Below are 18687 nucleotides of genomic sequence, written 5' to 3' on the forward strand. Positions count from 1 at the left end.
GCTTGTCTTTTCTTCTTTTTTTCTTTTATAATACATTCGGTTCGATTATATGCAATACTGTGAGACCATAGCGATTTCGAGAGAATCTATCATCTTTCCTGCGAGCATTTATTTCATCCAAGAATAATTTCATAAACGAAATTGAAGGTTTGAAAAGTAAATTAGTTGTCGCGAACAATTCTCAAGTTTCATATGAAAAACAATTGCTACCTTTCGCCAAAGGAACACTCTCAATTTTGTAAAAGATCGTCCTGGCAGAACGAACGTGGCCCAAAAAATCGAGTACAATAGAGAACAGAGGGCGTTGCATAGTTTCCACGTTGTATTCTAACTTAAAAAAAAAAAAAAAAAAAAAAAAAAAAAAAAAAAAAACAAAAAAAAAAAAAAAAATGGAACACGGTACCAACAACAAAGTCTATCGAATCGTTGAAATATATTTATTTTTCCTGAAATAAAGAAAAGTAAAGAAAATCCAACAAAAAAGCGTTCAAAGTTTATTTTAATAACAAAGTAAGAGAGCTAGAGGGAGAGAAAGAGAGAGAAAGAGAAAGAGAAAAGAAGAGGAAGCTATTTATTTTTCTTACACAGTATTGCAAGCCTTTTCATTGAGGAAAAGAAACGGTAATGGGGAGAGAGAGAGAGAGAGAGAGAGAGAGAGAAAGCATATGGCGGACGATGAGATCGGCTGTGGCGCCAGTTGTGTTGCGACAATTTCGTAAATCGATGATTTCTCTGACGATTAGCGACTCGAAGCGGCGAAATGACGATAGAAATGCGTTTATTATATTAAGAGTAAGCTGACGCTGGAGTAAGGAGAAGAAAAATTACGTAGAATGCATGGTGTGCGAGTGAGAGGGAGAGAGACAGAGAAAATCACAGAAGCCATAGAGTTCAAAAGAGAGTGCATTGTGTACATATAAAAGAAGCAGGGAGACGAAGAAACGCGAGACGAGCCGTTAAATACAGAGGGTAACCGAATGACACCTTTGTAAATTAGCTTTGTACGTTGTATCCCCATACCTCCCTTGTTTTTTTTTTTTTTTTTGTTTCATTGTTGCTGGACGAGCCGTGGAGAAGATCTGTCCACGTTGAAACTATTATACAGGCTAATGCAAAAGTCTTTCACATATGGGAGACAGTGCACTGTATGGAGACTTTTGGATCACCTAGTATATATATTTTATGCTTAATCGTTCCTCGTTTCTTTAAGTTAATTTTCAAGTAGAAGCAAATCAGTCTGACAGAAAATAAACGATCGTAAATTAAAACGTTCTTTTTCTGAGAAATAAAAAAATTTGTAACAGCCAGATGTCAAAATTAACACATAAAAATCTTTTTCCAGTAAATTGACACGAGGGACGAGCAAGTGTTAACCGTTTCCATTTGAATGGAAAAGAAACTCACAGGCAGAAAGCAAAAATTCTTTTCAGTAAAGGAAAAAGGAAAAAATAGTCCATCTATTTTGAAGCAGTTGGAAAAATTAATTCTCCGATACTTTCTTTGAAAGTTAGATCCTATCGGGACGTCGTGTTTGTCGGCCATCTTGATTCACCATATTATTTCTACATCCATAGCGTTTAAGATTGTATTAAACGTGGAGAGAAAAAGAGAAAAAAAAAATATGGAAAAGAGATGAAGAGATAAAATTGCTGGCAATTTCATGGATTTTATCAACTATAAATATATTTTATATTACCTGTACATTTCCGCGAAATGACAGATCGAAATATGAACACGAAACAGGACGACAGATTTACTTTTTGGTACTTATTTCGCGAGATATTAACAAAGAATAAAAATAAAGAAAAATTAAAAAAATGTTGTTCATCGTTGACAGTTTCCATCTTGTGGCTCTGTTATGTATATAAATATACATATTGCATATATACATACGTACGTACATACCTATATATAAACATATATATTTTTCTGGGAGAAAAAGGGAGAGAGAGAGAGAGAGAGAAAGATAGAAACAAAAGAGATGAGGAAGATGAATAATAACTGCAAAGACGTATCCGACCTCTTGGACGCAATAAAACAAATTTTCACTATAAATCCATTATGCATGGGCATCAGGGTGTAGATTAATAGGAGAAAGAGTGAAAGAGAGAGAGAGAAAGACAGAGAAAGAGTGAATGAAAACGGGAGAGAAAGATGTTGTAAAGAGATGACTATTTTTTTGAGAGAAACAGAATTATAATAAAGCAAAAAGGACGTGAAGCAAAATTGGGAATCTTCATTTTCTTATTTTCATTTGATAAATCACTCTGCCTGTGGGTTGAAATGAAATTCGAAAGGACCAAGATTTTATGGTATGGTCACTGATTAACCGATGAATTAATATTCATTGATTATTTTTGCATTAATTGTTCATAGATTCGTAATTGCATGTGAACTGTGGGCCGTATGTAATTCGTGAGGTTAGCAAAGGCGCAAAATTCCTGAATGCTGATTTCGTATTTAACGAGTATTAAACGAGGGTAGAAAATTTTCGTCAACGTGCGAGATAAATCATAGCGCCTAGATCGAATTTTCCTTCACTGGAAAAATGCGTTTTACTTCATAATGGGGCGAAACGAAAGAAATTATTTTTTTTTTCTCTTCAATTGATAACGATAATGAATCTAAAGGAAGGAAAACGTGTACAGAACTTCTCCAGGCGTAGTCGTTATAAGGAAAAAAAAAAAAAAAGAAAGAAAAAGAAGAAAATTAAAGAGATTCATCCGCTGCATGTACATAGACCGGAAGACCGCTGGTAGCCATATTGTTATTCGCGATTAATTAGATGACTTGGTCGAGTCGATCGATGTTCTTTCTCTTCTTTACTTTCTCTCACTGGACACACACACGATGAGCGTTCAAACGATTCTGGAAAAAAAGTTCTCTCGCATTTTGTATATTAATTTATTTCTCTTCCTAATAGTATTAATTTGAAATATATTATATATACATATATACATATTCGAATAAAAATTCGAAGACAAAAAAAAAATATATATATATATATATATAGATATAATTTATTTCCTCAGTGTAAAATATAGATTTGTATTTGAATTGTTATTACTTCATTGATTTCACTCGATAGCGATTTATTATTATAAATATCGATTTATATATATATCGTTAATTTTTAGCGAAGCAGTCGCTTATAAGTTGTTAAGCATAATTTTTTCCTTTTCCTCCTTTCGTTCCCGTGTACAGATGATCTAAATCTGAATTTTGCGAATTCTTGTAAATTTTAATGAGGTGATAGATAAATGGCAGAGAAGCGACATCTACGGTGAGCGTCGCGAGTCTGACCGGAAGTGAGAGAAAGAGAAAGAGGGAGAGCCCTCTGTCTGTTGTATATTATTTTTATTTCCACCTTTTTTACACGAAAAAAAAAAAAACAAAAGCGAGATCGGTATTGACCGTGCTATGTATGGATATGTTCCAATATAGAATAAATCTTTCAACAAATACTCGATTCTTATTAAATTCCTCCCGTTTGGTGAATCTTATTGTTAGCGATATCGAAGGACACGTGAAGGAATTTTTAATGGATCAATTAATTCCTCTGTTTGTTTAAAACTGACTTTTTTTTGAAGAATTTTGCAGTTTTCAAGTATCGTATCTGGCCTGGAGTATATACACGCATTGTTAGTATGACAGATTTGAGAAGAAGTTATGGGAATGATCGAAGAAGATTGAGACACTTCGCGTGTCAATAAAGATGGACCATTTTAGAAAAAAATGTTTGGTTGTCGTTTTAAGTGGTGAGTCAATTGTTTAAATATCTTTATATATATATATATATATAAATTATTAATAATTACTTTTCTATACTGTCTGTTCCAGAAATTGTGCGAGATTTTGCACAAAGCCCCAACGAAAGCAATATCGAATTTTGCGAGCCTTCCAACATGAAAATTTCAACGGATTATTTAACTCAAATTAATTATCAATTTAGGATTAATTATTTCAGAATACAGCCGTAAAATTACATATATGATATGTTATAAAAAGTTAAGTTTTAGAAAAGTATACATTTGCTGGGTAAATTAATATTTATAAAAAAAATGACCTCGATAAATCAGCAATAAATTAAAAATCCTAACCGAAGCCAAATCCTTTGAAAATTCTGTTAAAAAGTGTAAAGATCAATAAAAAATTTATCAAAATATACGTCACATAAAACTCCAAAGCTGGTTTCAAAGATTCAGACAAAAATTGATTTCCAAGAGATATCTCTTCTTCCTCATTTTAATTCCAATTTGCACCTTTCAATGTTACAACTTTTGTTTTTAGTTTCCAGTTATTGGAACTTAGAAAAAGAAAATAGGAGAGGGGAAGAGTAAAACTCGCGATTATTCCCCTTGTTCTGGATTTTTCTCTCTTTCGTTCGATCGGAAAGTTTATTTTAGCCTCGTCCACGACGAGATGAATCATACATAAAGGGGATTACATGCACGATTAAAACGATATCCTCTATATACACATGTAGCAGTTCCACGTGTTGATGGAAATTTTTCACACAGTGGTCAAATTTTTCTCGTTACCCTCTGTGATTTCTCTTTTAACTAGCACGCTCTTCTTCCATACACACACTGTGTAGTGATAACCCCCCTGGTTTGCTACGCGACTCACATCACAGTTGAACCACGACGAAATAAAACTCTGTAGTCTTTTGTGGTCCCATCGTGGTTACCCAGTCGACATACGATTATACGACAGTCTGCTCAGAGCACTAGACACCACAGTTTCCAATTGTTACATAAGTTCCGTTTGAATATTCCTCGTCTTTCAACCATTTCATCATTACCTGTAACATTTATCACGAAGCGTTAATATCTACAATTTATCATCTCATCTTAAAAATTAGAATTTGACGTTCTCAGTTTCATAAATGTTCGAAAGTTACCAAATTTTTCTCCTTTCTCTTTAAGAGTCCAATCGAACTCACCAAACGTTGCACTTTTGAGTTGGATTCATCGGTGAGCCTGGGGGACAGTTGTAGGCCCTGGCAAAGTCTTCGCTGTTGGACAGGGGGCCCAAAACTCTTATAGGACCCGGTGAATGTACGCTGCTTCGTATTTTCGTCAACGCATCCTCCGGTCTCATCGATCCGCACCATATTTGCGCGTAGTTCAAAAAGAACAGCTGATCGTGAGTGAGATTCACCCCAGGAAGCAATGGTTCCTCACCGTGTATTGATACCCACTTTTTGTATGCCTGAATCATGGTAAACGAGGAAAGAATGTTACTTTTACGGAACATTTAATGTAATATTGTACTTTACACTAAGAGTAGCTATTGTATTTTTAACAAGAGAGTTGTGTGAATCTTTTTTGATATTTTAAACATTCCATTTTTTTATTTAATCTGGTAGCAACTGCTGCTTTTATGTATTTTATTCGCGAGAATGGCAGAGATTTTATTTTCTACTTCAAGGACGACTCGTATAATCCCTGTCTTGAATAGTTACATAATAGTTCTAAGTTTTGGGCAACTACGTTACCCTGAACGACTGTTTCAGCCCTCCATTATCAGCAATGTTCTCCCCCTGAGTCATCCTCCCATTGATATACAGATCAACTTCCTGCAGCTTGTATCTGGAATACTGTTCTACGATGCATTGAGCCCTTTCCCTGAAAGCCTTCACAGTGGCGTTGTTCCACCACTGCATCATGTTACCATCTTTGTCGAACTGGCGTCCCTTGTCATCGAAACCGTGGGTAATCTCATGACCGATCACTACACCTATTCCACCGTAGTTCAACGACTTTGGAAAGTGCTGCGAGTAGAAGAGTGGCTGAAGGATTCCAGCTGGAAAGACTGGTGGAGTGAAAAATATCGTGATTAAAATAATGAATTGAATTAATGACGTATTTCCTAATAAATTGTTAAATTATTTCTAGGGAATGGTCACCATACTACAGTAACTTTTGTATCACACACTTGTAGCATATTAGAATTTGCAAAATTTATTTGAAATTATCTAACATTTACTAATTAAATGCTCACGGATATGTTTAATTTAATTTCCTGATTTTAGAGCTAGAACTCTGATTTGAAGGATCCAGAATTACCAATGTCGTTTTTATTGGGGTTGTAGAAGGCATTCACCACGGCTGGCTCTGTGGACCATTTATCTTTATCAACCGGCTTCCGCAATTTCTCGAGATTATGATAGGCGTCGTACTTCAGCACAGCTAGCACGTTCCCGAGGAAGTGATTCTCCGTGATGTTCAACTACGAGTGCGAAAGTTAAGAAACAGATTGCAAGCGCCACAAGAGAGGTTATGAATTGTTTATAATTGAATGTACGAATCGTGTAATTACAAATGATCAATACGTTACATAAGTGAAAGCAAAATGTATCACTTTATATGTCGTCGAGTAAAGTAATGAAGCGATACCATCACGTATTCCATCGAAAGCTCTTCGGGGTCCTTCAGAAATTCCGGATACCCGATTCTTTCGTTCATGGAGTCAGCTTTGCTTTTCGCCACGGCTCTGGTTTCGTTGTCCATCCAATGATTTTCGGCTAATAATTCGTTAAACGCCTCTCGTATCGTGCGGATCATTTCTAGCGCTGTCTCCTGAAAATCAAATCGTCGAAAATTATCGGACAGCAATAAATTATCAGAAGGAGAACGATTAAATTTACTCAGTGAGAATTGTAGCTCGAAGCTCGAAGAATTCTCACGATTTTATAACGTGGAAATTTCCATGAATTCTCTTTTGGATTTTATTTCTATCATCTTTTAAATTATTTCTCAAAGAATGTTAAACAAATTAAATTAATATTCAAACTTAATTTAAACGTTCCATTTTTGAGTATAAAGTTTTATCAAATTTACCTTGCTCTCGTGGTTGAAATTGTCACGAATGAAAAGTGCACCAACAGCCATGCCAAGCTTTTTATTCGTCCACTCGACGCATTGCGACCATCTGTCCCTTTCGCTTAATATGCCTAACAGAATTTTCCTGAATTCCACCCTCTTCTGCTGGTATTCGTCAATCATGTGAGGCATTATCGACATCACCAATCTCCATAGTATGTAGTTGTGCAGCGTTCTGTTGAAAAATTAAAAAAAAAAGAAAAGAAAAGAAAAGAAAATTTGAAGCAGACGTTGGAACGGAAATTTTAAAGTATTAAAATTTTGTAGAAGGAATGTGAATCATTTTCTCACAAATGAAACAAAAAGGAAGAGATGGAAATTTTTAAGTAAATAAATCTTTTTTCCACGGTTACCTGCGGTCCGTTTTCTGCACGATGCGTCCCATTTCCATAAAGTACGGCATAGCGTACGCCACGATCGGCTCCTCTTCCGTAATCGGCGAATTGATGAATTCTTGAAGATACTCGCGCCACTTCAGCTGCGGGATTTCATGCTGCAGCTCGCGCAGCGTCAACTTCCGGTAAATGGCCGACGTATCGTGCCTGTCGGCCTCAGGTATCGACGCCTGAAATTTTTATTCAGAACAATTTTTCGTGTAAAGAATTTTCTACGAAATCTCCCGTAAAGATTCCAACAACGCTGGAATAAAAACGTATCGAAATATTCTACGCACAAATCATTATAATTTCAAATAAATAGATTTACAGAATTACGTTTCCCTTACGTCTAAATAAGAAATTAATTTTTACAAAATAATTTAGATATTAATTCACTTACAAAAATTATTTTAGATATTAATTTTTACAAAAATGTTACCCGATTCCCTTAGGAGTTAGAGAGAAGAAAAATCCGAGACAGATTAATATTGACGGGTTCGATCGTTTTAGTGTCAATATTGCAAATACAACATGGACGTACAGAGTGTCCCAGTTTTCTCCGGCATAATAGACATTTGCCAGCGTGTTTCTACAAGCAAAAGTAAGAAAAAAAAATGTTATATGAACATGTGCTCTTAAATGTTTTATTAAGGAGTCATAACTAATAACACAAAATGATAATGAACTGGCGTACGAACGTATCATCAGTGTTACAAAAAACTCACATAATCTCGTTGAAGCTCTGTGTGTTTACTAGCAAAACTAAATCCAACAAAACTGAGCAAGATAACAGTAGACCTTCTTAATGTAATAACATTTCAAAATGACCTCCGTTATTACGAATGTAGGATTGGCATCTAACAAAAATCGACCCTATCGCATTATTAATGTCTTCTTAATTTTCTCTAGTCGCATTTCTCTAGTCAATCCTCTGTACTAACTACTCACGAGTATTAATTATGTGCTTCATAAACTTTTGCCACACGTAAAAACCCATTGGCGTGATATCTGGTGATATCTTGGAGGCCATGAGATTGGTTGTGGATAATGGTCATTTATCCATTGCCATACTGGTACTGCGTAATCTATCGGGCAACCGTCTAATTGAACCCATAAGTTTTGTCGAAGTAACAATGGAATATCTTCTGCTACTTCTGTCTGAAATTCATTTTCTAAGAGATTCAAAACAGACCGTTAATCTATCCGGTGAAAAGTAAGGTACTAAACATTATTAGCTGTGACAGAAATCAATGACGATATCAACAACTTCAGCAAGAAAACATAAGTGTTTCTGTAAACGCAAATAGATATTCATAATACGTTGTGTCAGTTTATTATCATTTTGTATTATTAGTTGTAACAAAATATTTAAGAGCATATGTTCATATAACATTTTGTTTCGTACTTTTGCTTTTATAACACGCTGGCAAAGTTATGCCGGAAAAAACTGGGACACCCTATGTATGTACGTACGTTTGCCAATTGTTTCTCCAAGTTGATCACACGATGGAATTCATCGGCAGCGGTTTGCGGATTGGCACCCATCAAGACAGCAACGTTCGTCATATAGCGATGGTACGCGTTCAGTTGAGCCTCGCTGCTCTTCTTCAAGTAATAATCCCTACTTGGCAACGCCACTTGCATCTGATCCAACTGAGGGAGAATTCATAGTCATTTATATCATCCATGATTTTCCATTCGCTTGAAAATTGGACGAACAAACGTTCGTAAAGCAGGTAGTTTATCTTTACAATTCGTAAAGCGTTCGAAAATTGGAAATCTACCTGAAGAAGAAACTTCATTCTAATTGGACACGTAGCTTCATAATTAGACTACGGATCTTTGTATTTTTCGGCTGACTGAGTTTTTCGCCAGTTAGTGTCTCTTCTATGAAAATTTAATTTATTTACTTATTATTCTACTTTTGGATATCCTATTTCAAAATGTATCTTATGTATCTTTCGCGTTGTCAGATCAGAAGTGTACAAAAAAATACGCAGTTTCTGATCGCAATTGTCATTTGGTTACAGGTAATCGATTGATATTGTGTTATTTAATTAATACACGCAGTGACAGATAATTTTGTCAAGTGAAATTAAATCATTTTCTAGAATTTCGTACTAAGGAGTGTATGTTTCCTAAAATTCTGTCACAACGCTCTATCCTAGAATGTAAATCCAATTGTTATACTGTGCAGTCGTCGACCAAGGGGCCTTACTTTGCCGGCGCACCTGCAGGATATTCACAGAGGAGTTCTTGTCATCTGGACCGACCCACTGTTCCAGTAACACACCTTCGTTATAGTCACCGCGTAATCGACCTAACAAAACCTCGATCGAGTACGGCGGTGGCTTCCAGGATGGACCGATCACCGCTGGCCAGCCTCCAAGGAACTTCAGTGTCCTCTTCAGTGGAGCATCCCCGATCTCTCTTATACGAGCTGCAAAAACCAGTTGCTAGAAACAACCCTTTCCAATGTTATAATAATCTTCTTTATTACTTTTGCATTATTTAAAAATTCCTTTCTCTCTCTCTCTCTTTCTCTCTCTTTTTATTTCATGCAGGAAACAGAGAAATATTTTTTAGATTTCCTTTCGAAGAGAATAATTTTTGTACTTTAAAAGAAAGGACAGAGTGACTTGAGAATTTTAGTAAAGATTAGAATTCACAAATCAGGGATTTTTTTCGACAACGGCGCGATCGAGAAGAATTTATCGTTGTACCCACGGATGTCCATGCACGATTTGTAGAACATCTTCGCCTTCAGAGTGGCGTTGTTGTCCTCGTTGTTCGGTGGCTCCTCCAGGATGCGTTTCAAGATCACTTGCAGCTGATTGGCCAGTACCTCGAACGTACTGATCGAGCTTCGATCCTCCGGGATCACGTGACGCTGGTTCCACGTGCCGCACGCGTATTGGAAGAAATTCACGCACGGCGCTGCCGTTCGATCCATCGCTGACAATAAACTCGCGGCTGAAACGAATCCCGATGGAACCTCAGAGATTAAAACGGAAAAAATAGAAGGAAATTCTGCGAATGGACGCACGTGAAGGATCACTGAAAGTTGATAAGAAATCGATCAGAAAATAATTGACTACAAGCAACTATGACAATTATAACTGTTGACAGCAACTGTCTGCTCGTGAGTGAGTGATGGAAAACTATTTCAACTGTGGTTATAAGCGACTGTTGAAGATGACACGTGCACGTACAAAGTGACTGTAAGTAGACATAATGCGATCGAGGGTGGTTATAACGTAACTGTAACATTGTACAAGTATATATGATTATTACTTAATGAAAGATAATATCACAGATTGAAGTACGACATAATGTGATTTAACAGGCGTTCTATGTTTTAAATTTTACTTGGTTGTAGAAAATATTATAAATTAATGTTATTATTGTATTTTATAGTGTATTATGGTATATATATAGTATTATGTATATATATATATAGTGTATTATACTATATTTTAGTATTTTAGTGTATATTACAGTGTATATTATAGTGTATATTATAGTATTATAGTGTATTATAGTATATTATAGTAATTATAGCACTATAGTATTATAGTAATTATAGTACTATAGTATTATAGTATTATAGTATTATAATGTATTATAGTATATTATAGTATATTATAGTATTATATTATATACTATATTATTAAATTATATTATATTATCATATTTCAAAATATACTGTATTTTTGGTCGTGTATCCTTATATTTAATAATAATCAAATATATCATTATATTGTCAATAGATCCTTTAATCATCACAATAATATATGTCATCAATTTCATAATTTTTTACCATCGTTTCTAGAATTTTCGTTGCAAACGAGGAGTGAAATATTTCCTCCCCCGAGGCTAGCGAAAAACTGATCGAAATCTCGACGTTGGCGCGCGTTTACGTACGATCATATTAACAAGCACGTTGATATCAAATTTCGAAGCTGATATCGAGGCTGCAGCGCCGACCTTACGTAAGAACATAAAATTGCGCTGTCACGGATAGGAAATTGAGTTTCAGGACCGGGGCGATCGGGGAAGGAACATCGAGGCTAACAAGATGGAAGTATTAGAGGAAAAAGAGAAAAGGCGAGGTAGATACCAGAAGGAATTGGAGAGCGAGAAGGATTGAACGTATGTATGCAGGTGAGTAACGAGTCTGCTATAAAACTCCTCTGCGCAATCTCATTTTCTGTCAACAGGTTGGCGCTGCCACTCATCCACTCCACGCGCCATCTTTTTCACGTTTCAATCGGGAATTGAAATCGGATGCTACGCTTGTAATGGTAAAATAAAACAACGTTGTTTAACTTAAAATAAAATAATCTGTGATAACATCAAGGGGAATAATGATAATACTTGGTGAAACAGAATAATCTGTAATTATATGAAAAGGGACAATATACTTATTAGAGACTGTTTACTGTATTTTTAAACATATTTTACTGTGGCGTAAGTATGCTATTTCACGCGTGGTGATTTTTCCAAATTCTTGATATTGTTATATAAGTTATTGCGGAAAGTTAAAGAAGAAAGTGAGTTCGTGAAATAATACCTGTTACAAGCGAGTTAATAAATAAATATAGTAAATTATGTTTAATAGATTTGAGAATGACACCTGTTTAAAGAAAAAAAAAAGAAAAATGAATTTGAGAAATTTTTTCATAATTATTCTTCCCCAAATAAATCAAAGCACATCTTCAGCTTTACAGCGATTTGATTTCAACTTTCTTAGCCAATAGCTAAATTAGTTTCGCTCCTATCTGTTTAACGTTCAAGGATAGTGCTCACGCGGCGTTCAAAGGTATAATCCGAATCGTTTAATCGGATCCGGTAATTTTACGGTGCGATTGGTATCTTCGTCGACCAATCAGGCGAGAAAGATTTAACGAGGCCAGCCTGTGATCTCAGGATTGATTGCACCTCTCCGATAAACTATCTCCAACGACTAATAACACCGCTCTGGGGTTATCTGATATCGTGCATCAGATTCTCATTAGCTCTGCTAAAATTACTAAAATAATTATTATTTTGAAACAAGCAATCGTCCCGAAAATTTTGTCATTGCATGCACATTTACGTCGACAAGCGGATCGAGATGATTCAGATGATTATTTCATTTTTCACCTGACACTGACCCAATACATTCCGCGAAATTTTATTAAAAATATTGAAAAAGTTGAAAAATTAATGTTAAATTAATATTAAAATTGAATTCATTCGCGAATTTAACCCAAGCCCACGGGATAATTAACACACGCGCGGAGCCCGTTGGAAATCCACGGCGGAGGGAACGTTTTTCTAATTACATTCAACAAAAACGTAAGCTCAGACTCTTTGAACACTCGTGCCTGGCGGAGAGGCCGTTGTTTTTTAAGCAATTTTGAATTCAGGCCGAGCACCATTTTCTTCCCTCCTTTATTTCCCTTTCGCAAGGCACCACTTTACCAGCGGCGCGGAGACACGGTAATTGCGAGATATTAAGAAAAAAAAAAAAAAAAAGAAAAGGAAAGAGAGGAATTTAATTACACCTCTTGGCGGAACCACTGCTACCTTTTGCCATGCTCGAAATCTCAGCGATCGTTTACTTGTTCCCTCGTGAGAACTTTCGGAGACTCTCCTTGTTGTTCCTTGTCTTTCGAATTAATTCGTCCGGACGAAAGAGAACGAAAAAAAAAAAAAAAGAAAACCGCTCTCCTGCGTCTGTATTCGCCAGCCAATTTCGCTTCTCCAAGAATGGGAGGAAAAGAATTCGTCACGAAGGAAAAATCCCCTTGCCAATTTATCGTCGCATTCTCTGCGATCCAATTTATTCGTCATTTATTCGCACAGACCGCGTAATTCCCAGATTAATTTCCACCGGACCAAATCGAGTCCAAATCCGGGCGAATCCCGAGCGTGACCGATCCCGGACTTGATTCCTGATAAATAATGGAGCTTCCGCGGCCGCAACTGTCTCTGCCGCCGGATAAATAAATAACCGGGAACGCCGCGTTTTCCAGCTGCAACGCCCGATCGTCAGCAAGTCGAAAACGGCGAGATTTCGCGACAAATGGAAATCGAACGCGGCAGGGCCGGTACCTCGGTCAACAGGCAATTCCACCCGGGGGATGGTTAATCCGATTTGCAAGCAGTGCGCCGAGGCCGGCACGCGTTTGTCGCCAAACGCAATTCCGGCTGGCTACCTCAATCAGTTCTCCCTTCGATCTGATTCCGTTTGCCACTGGCGCGGATATTGCTCGCTGATATTTCATCCCTCTCCCACCCCCCCCCCTCCCTCCCTCTTATCGGCGATCAGATTCACGAGCCAGTTCCATTGTTTTTATCCCCGCGAGGATCGCTGTACCTCCAGCTGGCGCTACGCGACTCTTTGACTCGTGTTTTCGACGAATATCTAAAATACGCGTTCAGTTTTTTTTTTCTCCAACTATAAATTTTAAATTCGTTTCGTTCGCCTCGATTGCAAATAATTCGGCCAGGACGGCCAATTTCAACACTACGATTCGTATTTAGCGATGAGGTTTTCAACCGCTTGCGCTGGCAACCGATTGCGGACCGTAACGAGTGACCGAACCGTGTGCAATAATTCGTCGCTTTCTTCTTGTACTCGTCGGTACGATATTCGTTGGATAGAAATTATTGAGAATAAGCGAGTAATAAGTTCATTGTTTGTTTCGTCTATTTTAGTTTTACTTTGCTATACTTGAAGCTGAGGAAATACTAAAATTTTGGGACAAATGATTCTCGTTCCAGCGCAAGAGGTTAAAGATTGGTGTCCCAAATTTCCCTCCAATGGAAAAAGAAGTGATTAGATTTCGTAGAAGTTTCGTCGGCCGTTACCTGTTCTGATGCATTCCTCCGTCATGCAAACGTTCGGGCCTGAAAAAAAGAAAAGGGAAACGTACAAATGTCTCATTTTCACGAGAATGATAATGATTCGCCCGACGTAGCTTTATTTTATTATTTACACAAACGTGTGGTGTAAATAATTCGTCGGGAGGCTGCTCGTAAAGACGGAAGTTGATTCGAGAGAGGAGGCGGCAATTTTCTAGATCATTAATACACGTACAGAGCCACAAGGGCAACAATGAAAAGCAATTTTCCGCTTCGATAAAACGTGACTTTATTGTTTCTGTCCGCTGCATGCGATGCGAGAAACGAGGTATGCAACGCAGTCTGCAGCCCTATTTTTATCGTTGCGAAAGGTGTTGTACACGTGGCCGTTTCACTTTGACACAAAGAAACAACTCATTATCGAAAATGCAACGCCTCGTTCTATGCAACGAAGATAATCTTCGAATATTTTCTATTATCTTCAACATCTCTGGCGCCGTCTGTCCATCACGTTGTTGTAATTTCGTTAAATTTGCGAAAGAATTTCAATCGAGAGTTTCTCGATTTAAATCTAATTTTTGCGAGATGCAGATCAAGCACTGTTAATTAGAAATCACTATACATTAACGTTGGAATTGTATTTCGTATTTCTCTCTTTTGATTCTCCCTGAGCTTATATTTATCTTAAATCGTATTCGATGAAATTCGAGAAATTTCTATTCCGAAAGAAATGCTTTTGACTTAATTAGCTATTAACTTAAAACATAAAAAAATTCTTTTCTTCGACGAAGAAACGCAAAGAAATGATTAGGTAATCTTAGATATTTGCAGTGATTAATAATAATTCGTATAGAGCGAAAGAAATACTTCATCAAATCTTCTTTCAGATGATCGTGGATGTCAGAGAAGCGATTAATCCTGCGAGTAGCTATGAGGTAACACCGGCCTTTTCCAACAGAACTTGATCGCCTCGACTCGATTCGATTCGGTTGATTGATGTTCGTCGGTCTTTGTTCGAGTTACTGACCACTGAAAGTCGGCTGTTTCTCTTTCCTTCGTAATTATCTTTTTTCCTTCCACGGATGTAATTCGTTATTGCAAAAAGGCAACAAAATGATATTTATCGGAAAATTCATCGAAATGTACGTAAATCACGTTCTTTTACAATGTTTTAAAACGTCTCTATCTTCCAAAAGAATCCCGGATTCAGTTTTTCAATAAAATTTCATGTACCATGCGAGTTTCATAGAGTCACTCGTGCACGAGCAAACAATATTTTCAGTATGCACGAGGTATCTCGCGTTACTTCGTTGCGACAAAAAGCGAAAACTTTTATGATTAAGGTGCAGGATTAAATTCCTCGCGGAGAAAAAAAAAAAGAGAGAAAAAAAGAAAAATAGATGAGTTTTTCAAGTACTTTTGCGAGAACACGCGTTCTTTTCTCTAACCTTCTTTTAAAAGTGTCCCGTAAAGTCGTAATTAAACTCTTTCGAAAGAAATTCTCGCGTGAAGCGGAAATGTAGAAGGGATCCGCGCGAAAGCAGGACAAAGTTCTCAATAAAAGTTCCTAAGGCACTCTCCTATGTGCTTCACTATATTCTGCTCGATATGTTCTGTTCTTAGTCTTTGGAAGGATTATTAGTTTAGAAATAATTTCGACTTAAAATTATGAAGCTCAAAACATTTGATTTTATATTAATCGATTTTATATTACAGGATATCACGATATCAAATTTTACTTTCAATTACTTAGCTTGATACGCAATTTTGTCTGAAACACTCTATTATGTTTTAATAGTATACTATGGTGGCAAAGTGTCATATTTACTGCCTGTTACCATGCCAAGAAACAAAACACTATAAATGGGACACTATAACACTTAATCTTGTCTTTAGTATCAAGTGTCAAATTTTGTCTACACTTATTTATCATATATGGCCTATTTATTTAAAGGCCTGCAAAAAAACCTTAAATTAAAGCTCCACACTGCTATTTAATCCCAACAAACCAAAATGTGAAATATATCCTACCATTTTTATTCTATCAATATATAAAATAATCTATCCAAATTGTTCTTGAACGTATAATAAAAAAGAAAGTATTAATGACAAAGTCTATCCTGTGGTGCATTTTGTTTGTTAAATACAATTTCTGTTTCCTAAAAATGTATCACACTTTCCAACCACCTGCCCCTCTCTTTCATCCTTTTTTGTCACTTGTGTGCAAAATTCCATATTCAATTTCTATATTAAAATAAAGAAATATATACATGGTATATACGGTCCTGTCCCAAATCCTGCGAACCCAGGCTCATTTCAATTGCAGATCAATCTATCAAGAGCAGTTTAGACCCAATATACCATAGTCAATATATCCCAACCACTACACTAGCGCACTCTATGCCGCTATCTCCGTCGCGTTTCATCAAGCCGTAACTCACTTTAATTCTATGCGCAATCTTCGGATCAACTCAATAGAGTACTCCGTATTGCTATTCTTCGACACCTAGACACACCGCACACCAGCCTAAATGTTAACGCAGTGAACAACGTATCAGATTGGAGCTAGCTGGAGCTGTCGGTCGCTTAATTAATCAGTCCCATCGGAACTAATCGTGTCATTTAGGGCTTAATTCAACTTACGGGGCTCTTGCGGGTATTCGCGGCTCGTGTTCAACGCCAGCAGCAGCAGAATGAAAAGGCAAGTGGCGAGAAGAGTGACGGCGAGAACACCGAGCAATTGCTGCCTGTTGGCCGCCCCCCTCCGCCTGATCGACGTGGCGCGCGTTATTTTCTTCCGGCTGTTTCCTGGATGCTGGAGGACCGTCGTCGTCGTCGTGTTGCCACGAGGCCCATAAGTCACCTAGACACGTGGACAGACCTTTTTCTTTCTCTTTCTCTCTCGGTGTGTTTGTTAGATTTTACGTAGCGCGAAATTGTACACACACATATATTCTCCTTTGTCCTTTTTTTCAGGCGTCGCACGAAGATTGATTGGAGCAATTATACGGTACAAAAGTTAAAATTTTTAAGGAGAAACGGGGAAATTTGACGGACATTTCGTTGTGTTTGTTAGATTCTACGAAATGGTATTTTTCTTTTTTCCTCCTTTGTGCGAAACTACATTTTCTCTCTTTCTCTTTTAGGTGTGGAGTGGTCATTGATTGGGGCAATTATGGCACGGAGATGATATAAAGTTGAAGCTCCTCGGGGGGAATTTCAAATTTAAATCTAAATTTAGGAATTGGCAATTTTTTTTTTTTTTTTTTTGAAAATATTTAGGTTTCTTCTTTCAAGAATTTCCAAATTTTTATTAGGAATTTAGAGATTTGAAAGTTTTGGAAATATTCGTAGGAACAATGCTTCTAAGGATAATAATTTCTATTTCCCAAACGCGAATACTTCGTTTGATTGATTCACGCAATGAGATTCCATTGAACGTTGAAGGACCCTCGTAATAAGCTGCTATTGAAAATCGCGTCTTATGATTTTCTTCCATAAACGGATCACCATCCCATAGAATCTCGTCAATTTTGCTTTAAAAAAAAACATCTTCTCCACCGTCCACTTCATTATCAATTATTATTCATTCGTAATTTTGATATTATCTCTATAGCTACATATTAAATCAAAATTACGTGAACCAATAGCTTGGCAACGATTATTAATAAAATGAAATTTCCGAATTGTCCAAATCGAGGACTCTGAATGATACATCTGGAATTAGGAAAGGTCGGGGTACCTGTGGACTTGCTAATTGATATTCTTTCCAAATAAAAGTAGTCTAGAAATCTCAATTTTACTACTTTCAAATTATTATAATTATTGGTAATTGAGCAATTTCATTAATAATCTATCATGTTTCCATTGAATATGCATTATTAATATTATTAACATTACTATTAACAATATCGAAATTAAATTTATTTCTCAAACGGATCAATCCAATTCAATTAGCATCACACAGTGATGAATCGATCCACCAAATTCACAAAAGAATCAACAAATCACAAGTGTAAAGCTCCGCGAGAAGACCGAGCAAATAAATCGCCAACCTTCGGTCAGTCAGAGGGAGAGAAATAAAAATCTCCGTACCTGAAGGGGACTGGCGGCAGGTGTCTCCTGACCGGAACCCGGCGATACCTCATTTTGCTCGACGATCACGTTCGCCTTCAGGTATCCGTTGTTGCTTTCAGCCTTCATCCTCCCTCTGCACCCTCGGCACTACCGAATCCCTGGATCAACTGCAGCAGCTGGACACTGGACCGAATTTCAAGCGGCTAACTGTGTCAACGACCGGTGTAACGTTGGCATCGCGGCTGCTGTCGATCCGCCGCGGCCAATCGACCATCGATCGTTCCTCCGCGGCCAACCCTTCCGAACCCTTTTGTTTCTTTTTCTTCTTCTTTCTGTTTCCTCGGTCCCTTTATACCCGAGACACTCTAACAAACTGATTTGTCACTTTGTCAGACGACTTTGCTACACTTTTCAATATTGCCTTTTACTTTCTTTTTTTTTTTTTTTTTTTTTTCCTTGTTTTCCAAGTTTCACGAAAATTTAATTCTTTTTTC

General features: G+C 36.9%; 1 protein-coding gene across 2 annotated transcripts; it reads right to left on the reverse strand.

Annotated features, from left to right (window-relative positions):
* Window positions 1-4352: 4352 nt before the first annotated feature.
* Window positions 4353-18640, reverse strand: LOC122537332 (neprilysin-1). Of its 2 annotated transcripts, XM_043670421.1 has the most exons (13): window positions 18212-18640; window positions 16760-16979; window positions 14123-14161; window positions 9992-10237; window positions 9496-9704; window positions 8738-8917; window positions 7241-7452; window positions 6846-7062; window positions 6402-6584; window positions 6072-6234; window positions 5501-5817; window positions 4946-5214; window positions 4353-4804 (listed from the first exon to the last, which is right to left on the reverse strand). In XM_043670421.1, exons 1-13 carry the CDS (start codon window positions 18317-18319, stop codon window positions 4801-4803), a joined length of 2367 nt encoding a protein of 788 aa, XP_043526356.1. In that variant the 5' UTR covers window positions 18320-18640; the 3' UTR covers window positions 4353-4800. The 2 variants fall into 2 exon arrangements, with proteins under 2 accessions (XP_043526356.1, XP_043526357.1); XM_043670422.1 differs by lacking the exon at window positions 14123-14161.
* Between the last annotated feature and the right edge of the window lie 47 nt (window positions 18641-18687).

Source organism: Frieseomelitta varia, unplaced genomic scaffold (assembly GCF_011392965.1).
Source record: "Frieseomelitta varia isolate USP_RPSP 00005682 unplaced genomic scaffold, Fvar_1.2 scaffold_903, whole genome shotgun sequence".
NCBI lineage: Eukaryota > Metazoa > Arthropoda > Insecta > Hymenoptera > Apidae > Frieseomelitta > Frieseomelitta varia.

Bases quoted from the DNA above. Each gene is read 5' to 3' on its own strand.
- LOC122537332 (XM_043670421.1), bottom strand. From the start codon at position 18,319: ATGAAGGCTGAAAGCAACAACGGATACCTGAAGGCGAACGTGATCGTC. The intron at 10,238-14,122 runs GTAACGGCCGAC...GATTCGTTTCAG, and splicing joins GGAGGAATGCATCAGAACAG to CCGCGAGTTTATTGTCAGCG. The intron at 6,585-6,845 runs GTAAATTTGATA...TTTGATTTTCAG, and splicing joins ATTTCAACCACGAGAGCAAG to GAGACAGCGCTAGAAATGAT.